Genomic DNA, 13,221 nt, shown 5'->3' with positions numbered 1-13,221 from the left:
ACTGTCCACCAGGACAGAATGAACAGACAGATGAACAAATGTTTACAGACATTAAGAAAGCTGACAAACTGGGCAACATTATAACAATGAGTGATTTAAATTACCCCAATATTGACTGGATAAATGCTACATCAGGAGACTTAGGGAGGTAAAATTCATAGATGTAATAAATGATTGCATCTTAGAGCAACTGGTCCAAGAACCGACAAAAGGGGGAGCTATTTTAGATCTAGTTCTTAGTGGAATGCAGGGCATGGTATGAGAGGTAACAGTGTTGGATCCACTGGGAAACAGTGATCATATCATGATCAAATTTGAGTTGATATCTGGAGTAGCAGCATTTAATTTTCAAAAGGGTGACTATAACAAAATGAGGAAACTGGTTAAAAAGAAGCTGGAAGGGTCGGCCGCAAAGGTTAGGGCTTTAAATCAGGCGTGGACATTGTTTAAAAATACCATTGTGGAAGCCAAGACCAGTTGTATTCCATGTATTAACAAAAGTGGAAAGAGCAAATGACAGCCAGCATGGTCAATAGGTGAAATGAAAGAGGATATTACAGCCAAAAGAGAATCCTTCAAAGAATGGAAAAAGGATCCGAAAGAAGAAAATAAGAAGCAACATAAGAATTGTCAAGCTAGATGCAAAGCATTGATAAAGAAGACTAAAAGAAATATGAAGAAAATCTTTCTGTGGAGACAAAAACGCATAGTAACAACTTTTTCAGGTACACTAGAAGCAGTAAGCCTGTGAGGGAATCTGTGGGACTGTTAGATCATGAAAGAGCAAAAGGGCCTCTCAGAGAGGACAAGGCCACTGTGGAGAGCTTGAATTCTTTGTTTCAATCTTTATGGAAGAAGATGTAAGATTTCTACCTGTAACATAGTAAATGACGGCAGATAAAGACCTGAACAGTCCATCCACTCTGCCCAACAAGATAAACTCATTTTACATGGTATGTGATACTTTATATGTATACCCGAGTTTGATTTGTCCTTGCCATTTTCAGGGTACAGACCGTAGAAGTCTGCCCAGCACTGTTCTTGTACTAAAAGTACTGAAGCAAACACTGAAGCCCCTTAAAATTTACACTCCAGCCCATCCATATCTATTCAGTTACGACTGGGGCATAGACCGTAGAAGTCTGCCCAGCACTGGTTTTGCTTCCCAATTAGCGGCGTTGCCACCCAATCTCTACTAAGATTCCGTAGATCCATTCCTTCTATACTGGAAACAGTTTTCAAGGTTGATGATGCGAAGGAACTGAAAGAAATCTTGGTGAACATGGAAGATGTACTGATCCAAACTGACACGTTAAAGAGTGATAAATCACCTGGACAGGATGGCATACAGCACAGGGTACAGAAAGAACTCAAACATGAAATTGCTGATGTAACCTGTAGTTAAAATAATCTGTAGTACCTGGAGGGTGGCCATGTAATGCCGATTTTTAGAAAGGGTTCCAGGAGTGATCCGGGAAATTACAGACTAGTAAGCCTGATTTCAGTATCGGGCAAAATAATGGAAACTATTAAAAAGAATAAAATTACGGAATACATTGACAAACATGGTTTAAAGGGACTGTCGCGTTCTCGAGGGCCTTTGCATTCTGTCAGGTCCTCGAGGCAGAACTGGGAATCGTGAACCCTTGGACCCCTGCCAAGGAGCGGCAGAGGCAGGCAAGACCACCCTGGAACTGGACATATGGAAGGACAGGACTGGAACTCTGGATTGGAAGTAGGCAACTGGAACCGGCAGAACAGGAACCGCTTAACCTGCACTTAGCCACCGTTCCGCTAGAGTTGAGCTCCAGCGTGTGGGTGGCCGGCAGGGCTTGCAGGACAAGGCCGGAACTGGAGATCCAGAGGACCCACCCTGGGTCTAGGAAACACGAGGAAGCAATACTAAATACTAGACTGCACTGAGCACTGCACGCAGCCGTTAAGCCAGAAACACAAGACAGACTCTGAAGACAAGACGTACAAGAGCTTAGCAGGAGCAAGGACTAGGGCAACATGCAAGCTAGGCAGAAGGGGGTTCAGGGAATACCCACAGGGTAAACCCACTAGCTAGGTAGAGGCAGGAATCAGGATAAACACCCAGGAAATACACACTAGCTAGACAGAGACAGGATTCAGGATATACACTCAGGATATACCAGCAGGGTTCAGGATATACACTCAGGATATATGTTAGCTAGGCAGAGCGGGAAACTGGGTAAATACTAGCTAAGTAGAAACAGGACTCAGGATAGACACTCAGGATATACGCTAGCTAGGCAGAGCGGGAAACCGGGTAAATACTAGCTAAGTAGAAACAGGACTCAGGATAGACACTCAGGATATACGCTAGCTAGGCAGAGCGGGAAACCGGATAACACTAGCTAAGCAGAAACAGGCTTCAGGATAGACACTCAGGATATATGCTAGCTAGGCTGAGCAGGAAACTGGATAACACTAGCTAGGCAGAAACAGGATTCAAGATATACACTCAGGATATACACTAGCTAGCCAGAGCGGGAAACCGGATAACACTAGCTAAGCAGAAACAGGCTTCAGGATAGACACTCAGGATATATGCTAGCTAGGCAGAGCGGGAAACTGGATAACACTAGCTAAGCAGAAACAGGATTCAGGATATACGTTAGCTAGGCAGAGCGGGAAACTGGATAACACTAGCTAAGCAGAAACAGGATTCAGGATATACGTTAGCTAGGCAGAGCGGGAAACTGGATAACACTAGCTAGGCAGAAACAGGATTCAGGATATACGTTAGCTAGGCAGAGCGGGAAACTGGATAACACTAGCTAGGCAGAAACAGGCTTAAGGGTTGACACACAAGCTGGGCAAAGCAGGGCTCAGGGTAAACATAGAAACTGGGCAAAGCAGGGCTCAGGGTCAAGACAGCAAACCAGGAATAACAGGTCAAGGGTCTTGGGCTGAAGCTACAACAGCTCCACACACAGCCAGAGAAATAAACCCCGGCTGTAGCTGAGTAGCTCTGAACCCAGGCTGAGAACGAACAAAGACTGAGGCTACAAACACTGAGGAAAGCACTAGAAAGACTGGCAGTCCCCAGCCACACAGAGAGGCAGAGCCCACCCGGAAGGACTAGCAGTCCACAGGTACAGAAAGCAGATGGGTAGGAACCCAGAGTCAGGCTTAGTAGCAGCGCAACATAACTCTTACTAACCTGCTGACCTTTAGGCATGACACCATGCAAAGGCCCTGACTGCAAGCACAGCACTTCCTTATGAAGGCTCTCACTGATAAGTCACCAGCAGCAGGACAGAAGCAGGAAGTACACTGACCCCAAAGAGAGGCTTGACCCACATAGGAAGTAAGCCCACAGGAAAGACAAGCAGGAGCCATCTTGGAAGCTGGCATAGAGCCGGTAGCAGCCATCTTAGATGCTGGCTCCCTAGAGAGGCAGAGCCCACACAGGTGAGGTCTAATGGAGTAATCAGCACACAAAGCCAGAGCCAACACTAACACAAAGACAGACAGAAGCCAGCAGAGCTGCTGACCCCCAGAAAGAAGGTAACGCTGAGGGTGGTCATGGCCACAGACGTGACAGGGACAGAGCATGGATTCAGCCAAGGGAAGTCTTGCCTCACCAATTTGCTTTATTTCTTTGAAGGCATAAGTAAACATGCGAATAAAGGTGAGCCGGTTGATGTAATGTATCTAGATTTTCAGAAGGCTTTTGACAAAGTACCTCATGAGAAAATTAAGGAGTCATGGGATAGGAGGCAATGAGGCATATTTTCAAAGCACTTAGCCTTCCAAAGTTCCATAGGTTTCTATGGAACTTTGGAAGGCTAAGTGCTTTGAAAATATGCCTCAATGTCCTTCTGTGGGTTAAGAATTGGTTATTGGACAGAAAACAGAAAACGAGTGAGGTGATTAAATTTGGAGATGACACGAAACTATTTGCGGATTGTGCAAAATTACAGGAAGATCTTAGGAAACTGGAAGACTGGGCATCCAAATAGCAGATGAAATTTAATGCTGACAAATGCAAAGTGATGCACATTGGGAAGAATCATCTGGATCATAGTTATCTGATGCTAGGGTCCACTTTAGGAGTCAGCACTCAAGAAAAAGACCTAGGTGTCATTGTAGACAATATACTGAAATGTTCTGTTCAGTGTGCGGCGGCAGCCAAAAATGCAAACAGGATGCTAGGCATTATTAGGAGAGGGATGCAAAATAAGACCAAAAATGTTATAAAGCCTCTGTATCGCTACAAGGTATGACCTCACCTTGAGTATTATGTTCAATGCTGGTCACTGTACCTCTAAAAAAGATATAGTGGAATTAGAAAAGATTAAAAGAATAGCAACCAAAATGATAGCGGGGATGGAACTACTCCCATATGAGGAAAGGCTAAAGAGGTTAGAGTTTTCACATCTATGCTATTCTTATACATCAAAAATGTTTATTTTTACAAATTCCATACGTAATAATAGTGTTTTCATAAGGGGCATGCAATGAAGCTACAAAGTAGTAAATTTAAAACAAATTGGAGGAAATATTTCTTCACTCAACGTGTAAGTAAATTCTCAAATTCATTGCCAGAAAATGTAGTAAAAGCAGTTAGCTTAGCGGGATTTTAAAAAAGGTTTGGATACCTTCCTAAAAGAAAAATCTATAAGCCATTATTAAAATGGATTTGGGGAAAATCCACTGCTTATTTCTAAGATAAGCAGCATAAAATGTATTGTACTGTTTTGGGATCTTGCCATGTACTTGTAACCTGGACTGGCCACTGTTGGAAACAGGATGCTGGGCTTGATAGCCCTTCGGTCTGTCCCAGTACGGCAGTACTTAAGTAATGGGCAATGTCACTTACTATCAACAGATACCCTTACCTTCAGTTCACAATAGGCAAGTAATTTATGCCCACTGTTTTCTACCTTGTTATGTAAGCAAAAGATTGCCATAGCCAGCATATCTGTCATTGAACAGATACAAAATCAAGCAAATGTGTGATCCCTTACAATAAAGGAGTATGGCTGTCATGCTAATTCCTTTGAATAACCAGAAAAAAGGTTAATATACATAAAAAACAGAAATACTACAAAAAATATCATTATGTTGAATAAACTCTCAAAATGGGCAACAAAAATGAAAATTCGCTAGTTTTGCCCTAGCCTAATCTGCTGCCTATTCTCTTATGACATTCGGTAAGCTCACAGCATCTCTAGTACACTCAGTGGAATACTACTTTTAATACAATAACTTAACCATCTAACTGGGAGTCTCTCGGAAAAAAAACTTCCGTCTACAGGGCGTAGCCAGACAACAGATTTTGGGTGGGCCTAGGCAAGAACTGGGTGAGCACCAAGTGTTCTCCCCCCCCCCCCCCCCTAAAAAAAAAATCTCAGCTGGTGGGAAAACACTTCTTTCCACCTTGGCAGCAGGAATGCACTGAAAACTGAGCATGCGCAGGTGCCAGTGTCGTGGAGAGTAGTGTTTTTGTTACCATCAGAGGCAGTGTTGCCAGGTGGGCGGTTTTACCGCCCAATTGGGCGGTTTTCCGCGACCCGCCGCGGGAAATTTTTGCCCGCGGCGGGTTGCGGTTTTTTGGGCTGGTTTTTGGGCTTCAGGGCGGGTTTTTTTTCGGCCGCGGGGGGCGGGGTTAGTGACGTTTTGGGCGGGGCCGATGACGTGGGAGGCGGGGCCGGTGACGGCAGGGGCGGGGCCGGTGACGGCGGGGTTGATGACGGCAGGGGCGGGGGTGATGACGCGGGGGTGGGGGTGTCAGGGGCGGGGTTTGTGTTTGGGCGGGTTTTGGTCTGTTTCTTGTGCGGGATTGGGTGGGAAAAAAATTTTCCACCTGGCAACCCTGATCAGAGGGAAATCTTCAGCTGGCGGAGCTTGGGATTCCCACCAGTTACCACTAAACATGTGCTACTGTTGGGTGGGCCTGAGCCATAAATGGGTGGGCCCTGGCCCACCTGTGGCTACGCCACTAGTCTACACTCTTTTTCAACAGGCGACCTGACGTCTACCCTCACTCCTTGGTTTTTCCTCAGACACACATCAATAATAGTTCGCGCGCTTGCTGTTGCCGGCCTGCTAGTCAGTTTGCGCGGGCCTTCACGTGCTCTCACACCTCGCGCCGCTTCCACAACCGTCCCCAAGCGCGTTGAATGGCATCCACCGATCCGATAAACCCTCGCCTACCACACGCAAAAAAAAAAAACATAGGAGGAGGCGGGGGATGTTGCCTAGATGCAGACGAGGAAATACCCAGCCCAGAGTGTCAGCCACCCCCACATTCATAATGGAAATGCACTTCCCAAACCAGCCTGGTAACCGTTATACTCGATCTTTAACGGGTAGCTTTCTTTACGTATCTATCCTGACCTCTAAGCAGAATCGTTATTGAATAACTGTAGTCGGGCGTCACGGATGGGTGTACTCTTGAGAATAATTAACCTTACCACATAACCCCCCCACACATAAAGAAAGTTCCCGTCCACAGCTGCGCAATGGCCACTTCGCTCCTCCGCTACGCAGAACCGCTGAGCTGCAGCCATAGCTTCCCTTTGATTTTGAAGAGATATGGCTAAAACAATGTCTGAGTGAAGGAACAGATCCAGTCAGCGTCAACACTGCTCCTTGCTCTTAGAGACTGTATCGCTGTCAAAATCGGGGACTGTCTGAGAGACGACCAAAACACTACGGGCAGCCAAACCGGCCAAAACACCAGCGTGAGGTGTCGGGAAGTCACGTGGAGAAATATCTCCACAACATGTACGATCTCTTTCTAGGGGTCTTTGGCAGTTATTCATTGAATCTTCTATTTCATTTTTTTTTCACAAAATTACTGATGTTAGTGTTAAAGTAGCTTTATTCAAAAATAATGATTTTTCCATACTAGGAAGAAATATCCTTTCCTGATAAGGCACAGAAGTGTTCTTGAAATGCGCCCACCCACAGGAGTGCACGTAAAGCAGGGTGTTAATATACATATCAATACAATACAACATACATATGGCAGTTACATAATTTTCATTGATTACTTTAAGAGTAGAACTTTTGCTCCTTTATTTGGAATCCAGGAAATAAGGGCCGCGAGGAGGTGTGTGGTGACGTCAGTGTCAGCTGTGCTGCGCAGGCATCTGAAACTTTGGCGCGAAAATTTCAACATGGCCACAGACAAGCTGAAGAGGAAAGTGACTTCTGCTTTTAAGATGCACGGATTGCTCTTGCGAGCGTAAGTAGTCTTTATTTCATTTTCGGTCTCAATACTCAGTGAAGATTATTAGCGGTTTTCTGTCGTTGCCGTAATGTTTTGGCTTTCGTTCCTTTGTCATATGGTCTTTTTATTGCGTGGCCAAATCGGAAAGTGACAGCAACATGGTAGAGTGAGTGGATTTAGCTGAGCGCCCGTCAGATGCCCTCCCATGACCATGGCAAGGAATGGATTGTTATTAAAGATTTTTGATAACGATGTAGTCCTGAGCCACTCTTGGGTTTGACAGATGCTTTAATGGATTTCTGGTTTTGCCGTTCTGAAGGGAACCAACGAAAAATCAGAACCTCAAATCCATGTAAGCATTGGGATGAAACTAGGACCGGTGCAGGGGCTAATGCTCAAAACCAAGGCCAGCGTTAAAAAGTAGTTAGTTCTGGATTTGTGTGTAGATTATTGTGCGCTGAATGCGCAAAGGGTAGCCTGGGTGTTAATATGTGTGTTAGAGATGGCCATAAATTGTATTAAAATATATTTAAGAGGATGTTAATAAGGTTAGTAAATATTACTTCGCAATACTCCTTCAGAAACACTGCAAATGTAAAGCTAGGTCGGGGAGGGGGGGGTAGAGGGGGCAAGATTCCCCAAGCCTGGCCTCCAAAAGGGACCAGGTGCCAGAAGGTTCTGCTTCCTCGGTCAGTCTCTCCTGCTCCTGTGTGCCGGGACCCAGATTGTCGTGTTAATGTAATCAAGGGTCCCGGCACACAGGGGCAGGAGAATGACAGATTGAGGGAGGAGCAGACGCAGGAAGGTAATAGGGGGTAGGGGGCTGTGAAGGTCCTGCTCTGTCTCTTGGTGGCCCTGGTCAGGGGCAGCGTAGATGGCTTTGATAAGATTTCTTGTCAGTAAGTGAAAACACACATTGGTGCCTAAATGTGAGCCTTTCAAAATTAAAGTGCAATTTTTGAAAAGTTCATATTTGAAAGAGCAGAAGAACAGCACCAGTGTGTGCTTGCACTTCTGGTTTTGTCTAGTCATGTGCACAAGAGTCACACTTACGGCACAGCCTTTGTGTGCATGTACCAGTACCCCCTCCTCTTGCTTTTGCAAATTAGCTGTGCATATCATTTGCATATGATTTTTTTTTGTGAGTATAGCTTTGCTCTTTATTTTTTTATTTATTCATTTTTTTTTTCATTACTATTGCATTATGGAATTTTGTGCCCTGCTTTGAGCATAGACCGCTCAGTTTGGTCTTTTGTGATTTGGACTCTGTACACTGAGTTTTCAAACTTTTTTTTTTTCTTAATAAATGGGTGTTTTTAACTTGTGGACCTTGTAGCTTATTTTTGTAAGATAAACTATGTACTATGTAGTTTTTCCTTTTGAAAATTGCCTGAGTTCTGAGGGTCAGAACTATTTTTGGACTTCTCAACTGCTTTTTGTTTGGGCAAAATTTTCATGTGAAATATCATGACATATATTTGAAAATAGAATGTGTGTGCTATTTGCCTAACGTCCTTTTCTAGTTTTTGGGAACATATGTGCACTGTGAAAGCCATGTGTACCTTTAGCTAGGGTAGTAGGGTGGGTGGGTGTGTGTGTGTGTGTGGGGGGGGGGGGGGGTGGTATTCAGATACAGACATAGAAGCAGAGAAAATGATTGCAGCTGAAGACCATATGGCCTATCCAGTCTACCCAGCCATACCATCTACCATCTCATCCTCTCCCTCAGAGATCCTATGTGCTTGTCCCATGCTTTATTGAATTCAAATACAATGTTCACCTCCAGGAGGCCATACCACTCATTCACCACCCTTTCTATGAAAACATATTTTAGATTACTCTTTTACCTATGCCCCCTCATTCCAGAGCTTCCTTTCAGTTGAAAGAGACTTTGATCCTGTGCATAGGTGCCATCGAGGTATTTAAGTATCTAATATTTTCCCTCTTCTGCCTGTTTCCAAAGTATACTTAATGAAGTCTTTACGTCTGCCCTCATGTTTCTTATTTGAATTTTGTTCACACCTTTTTCAGTAGTAGCTCAAGGTGAGTTACATTAGCCCTCATCCCCATCCCTCATTCTCAGAGACTTTAACATACACGTTGATGACCAATCCGACCCTCACGCTTCTCAGTTCCTCACTCTAGCATCCTCCTTCAACCTCCAGCTATGCTCCACCACCCCTACTCACCGAGACGGCCATTGTCTTGACCTCGTCCTCTCCTCTACCTGCTCACCCTCCAATTTCTGCGCCTCAGCTCTTCCTCTCTCTGACCATCACCTGATCACCTTCACACTGCATCACCCTCCCTCGCAGTCCCCCCCAACACTAACCACTACTTCCAGGAATCTCCAGGCTGTCAACCCTCCCACCTTATCCTCCATTATCTCTAATCTCCTCCCTTCCATCATGTCCTTCGAGTCTGTCGACAAGGCTGTCTCCGCTTACAATGCCACTCTCTCCTCTGCTCTGGACACCCTTGCACCATCCATCTCCCGCCCCACAAGACGTACTAATCCTCAGCCCTGGCTGACCCCTTGCATCCATTACCTTTGCTCCTGCGCCCGATCTGCTGAATGCCTGTGGAGGAAATCTGTTACCCATTCAGATTTCCTTCATTACAAATTCATGCTATCCTCCTTCCAGTCCTCCCTATTCCTTGCCAAACAGGACTATTACACCCAATTGACCAATTCTCTCAGCGCCAACCCTCGTCGTCTCTTCACCACCCTTAACTCCCTCCTCAAAGTGCCCTCTGCTCCCACCACCCCCTCACTCTCACCTCAATCACTGGCTGACTACTTCCGTGACAAGGTGCAAAAGATCAACCTTGAGTTCACTACCAAGGCACCTCCTCCTCTTCACCCTTCAACCCTCTCCCTCAACCAACCAACCCAGGCCTCTTTCTCCTCCTTTCCTGATATCACCGAGGAGGAAACCGCCCGCCTTCTTTCCTCCTCGAAATGCACCACTTGTTCCTCTGATCCCATCCTCACCAACTTACTTAACACTATCTCTCATACTGTCACCCCCTCCATCTGTCATATCCTCAACCTCTCTCTCTCCACTGCAACTGTCCCTGACACCTTCAAGCACGCCATAGTCACACCTCTCCTCAAAAAACCATCACTTGACCCTACCAGTCCCTCCAACTACCGCCCCATCTCCCTCCTACCCTTCCTCTCCAAAATACTTGAGCGTGCTGTTCACAGCCGCTGCCTTGATTTTCTCTCCTCTCATGCCATCCTCGATCCGATTCAATCCGGTTTTCGCCCTCTACACTCGACAGAAACGGCACTCTCTAAAGTCTGTAGTGACCTGTTCCTTGCCAAATCCAGAGGCCACTACTCCATCCTCATCCTCCTTGATCTATCCGCTGCTTTTGATACTGTCAATCATGATTTACTTCTTGCCACATTGTCCTCATTTGGGTTCCAGGGTTCTGTCCTCTCCTGGTTCTCCTCCTATCTCTCCCACCGCACCTTCAGAGTACACTCTCATGGATCTTCCTCCACCCCCATCCCGCTCTCTGTTGGAGTTCCCCAGGGATCTGTCCTTGCACCCCGTCTTTTTTCAATCTACACCTCTTCCCTGGGCTCACTGATCTCATCTCATGGTTTCCAGTATCATCTTTATGCAGATGACACCCAGCTATATCTCTCCACACCAGACATCACCGCGGAGACCCAGGCCAAGGTATCGGCCTGCTTATCCGACATTGCTGCATGGATGTCCAACCGCCACCTGAAACTGAACATGTCCAAGACCGAGCTTATCGTCTTTCCACCAAAACCCACTTCTCCTCTTCCTCCACTCTCTATCTCAGTTGATGGCACCCTCATCCTCCCCGTTTCATCTGCCCGCAACCTCGGAGTCATCTTCGACTCCTCCCTCTCCTTCTCTGCGCATATCCAGCAGATAGTCAAGTCCTGTCGCTTCTTTCTCTTCAACATCAGCAAAATTCGCCCTTTCCTCTCTGAGCACACCACCTGTACTCTCGTCCACGCTCTCATTACCTCTCGCCTTGACTACTGCAACCTACTCCTTACTGGCCTCCCACTTAGCCATCTATCCCCCCTTCAATCTGTTCAGAACTCTGCTGCACGTCTTATATTCCGCCTGAACCGATATACTCATATCACCCCTCTTCTCAGGTCACTTCACTGGCTTCCAATCAGATACCGCATACAGTTCAAGCTTCTCCTTCTTACCTACAAATGCACTCAGTCTGCAGCCCCTCATTACCTCTCTACCCTCATTTCCCCTTATGTTCCCGCCCGTAACCTCCGCTCACAGGACAAATCCCTCCTCTCAGTACCCTTCTCCACCACCGCCAACTCCAGGCTCCGCTCATTCTGCCTCGCCTCACCCTATGCTTGGAATCAACTTCCTGAGCCCTTATGACAAGCCCCCTCCCTACCCATCTTCAAATCCTTGCTCAAAGCCCACCTCTTCAATGTTGCTTTCAGCACCTAACCTTTATACCTTTCAGGAAATCTAGACTGCCCCTATTTGACTGACTGTACATTTGTCCTTTAGATTGTAAGCTCCTTTGAGCAGGGACTGTCCTTCTATGTTAAATTGTACAGCGCTGCGTAACCCTAGTAGCGCTTTAGAAATGTCAAGTAGTAGTAATAGATTACTCTTTTACCTATGCCCCCTCATTCCAGAGTTTCTTTCAGTTGAAAGAGACTTTGATCCTGTGCATAGGTGCCATTGAGGTATTTAAGTATCTAATATTTTCCCTCTTCTGCCTGTTTACAAAGTATACTTAATGAAGTCTTTACATCTGCCCTCATGTTTCTTATTTGAATTTTGTTCACACCTTTTTCAGTAGTAGCTCAAGGTGAGTTACATTCAGGTACACTGGGTATTTCTCTGTTCCCTGGAGGTCTCACAATCTAATTTTGTACCTGAGACAATGGAGGGTTAAGTGCTTGACAAGATCACAAGGAGCAGCAGTGGGATTTGAACCAGCCACCTCTGGATGTCAAGACTGGTGCTCTTCCATTCCATATGCATTCTGATGGTGACTGCTGACCATTTTTAGTAGCCACCCTCTGAACCAATTCCATCCTGTTTATATCTTTTTAAAGGTGTAGTCTCCAGGACTGTGCATAGTACTCTAAATGGGGGCTCACCAGAGACTTATACAGAGCATTATCATCTCCTTTTTCCTAATGGCCATTCCTATTTTACCACCTTAAAATCATTGGATACAATCGCCTCCATTCTTTCATGCATAGTATGGGGGGCTCCTATACTATACTGCCCCCTCAGGTTTTTGCAGCTTAAATGCATGACCCTGCATTTTTCAGAATTAAATCTTTAGCTGCTAAATTTTAGACCATTCTACAAGCTTTGCAAGATCCTTCCTCATGCTGTCCAGGTGAGCTATTAGTCTCCTTTTTTGATGATATTCTCCTGATATTACCAATCTCTCCCCTCCCCCCCTCCAACCATGACCTTCCCTGGATAGTAACATCTGGGATGGATGTCATCCAGAACTGGACCCTAACAAATTAAAACTGAACCCATTGAAAACTAAGATCCTGTGGTTCCACAACCCCAGGGGTAGACGACCAGTCCTCAATATTGATCTACAACGACAAAACATTTGTAGTTGAATCATAAGCAAGAGTGCTAAGAGTAATTCTGGATTTCTCCTTATCGTTCTCGCACGTCAATCATCTGTGGAAGAAAACACTTTAAAATGAGACAGCTACGACTGGTGCAGTTCCTTTTTGACTAGAAAGCATTCACGTTGTTGGTCCAAATGTTAATCTTGCCACATCTTGACTACTGTAATATCCTAGTTCTCAGAATCAAGTCCCGATACCAAAAAAACCCCCAGATAATACAAAATACTACAGCAAGAATGATCTTCAAACTCAGCAGACACAACAGTGTATCATCATACTTGGTTAAACTGCACTGGCTCCCCATGGCAGAAAGAATCAAGTTCAAAGCTTCTTGCGTAGTTTATTGCATTCTTTATGGTCTCACATCCAG

General features: G+C 45.5%; 2 protein-coding genes across 4 annotated transcripts in view; one reads left to right on the top strand and one right to left on the bottom strand.

Annotated features, from left to right (window-relative positions):
* Window positions 1–6,556, bottom strand: part of KLHDC1 (kelch domain containing 1) — a 245,909-nt gene extending 239,353 nt beyond the window's left edge. For 2 of the 3 annotated variants that reach the window (XM_030214325.1, XM_030214326.1), the window contains exon 1: window positions 6,450–6,556. In XM_030214325.1, coding sequence (XP_030070185.1) covers window positions 6,450–6,545 — 96 coding nt within the window. In that variant the 5' untranslated portion in view covers window positions 6,546–6,556. Of the gene's footprint in view, window positions 1–6,372; window positions 6,398–6,449 lie in introns of those variants that run through there. The other variant, XM_030214327.1, reaches the window with a different exon arrangement.
* A 123-nt stretch (window positions 6,557–6,679) lies between these two features.
* Window positions 6,680–13,221, top strand: part of POLE2 (DNA polymerase epsilon 2, accessory subunit) — a 126,008-nt gene continuing 119,466 nt past the window's right edge. Inside the window, exons 1-2 of the mRNA XM_030214324.1 lie at window positions 6,680–6,762; window positions 7,071–7,225. Of these exons, the coding sequence (XP_030070184.1) occupies window positions 7,158–7,225 (68 nt within the window). The 5' untranslated portion in view covers window positions 6,680–6,762; window positions 7,071–7,157. The remainder of the gene's footprint in view (window positions 6,763–7,070; window positions 7,226–13,221) is intronic.

The sequence above is a fragment of the Microcaecilia unicolor genome, chromosome 9, assembly GCF_901765095.1.
Source record: "Microcaecilia unicolor chromosome 9, aMicUni1.1, whole genome shotgun sequence".
NCBI lineage: Eukaryota > Metazoa > Chordata > Amphibia > Gymnophiona > Siphonopidae > Microcaecilia > Microcaecilia unicolor.
Note: the sequence above shows the minus strand (reverse complement) of the source record. Positions and strands in the feature narration are given on the sequence as shown.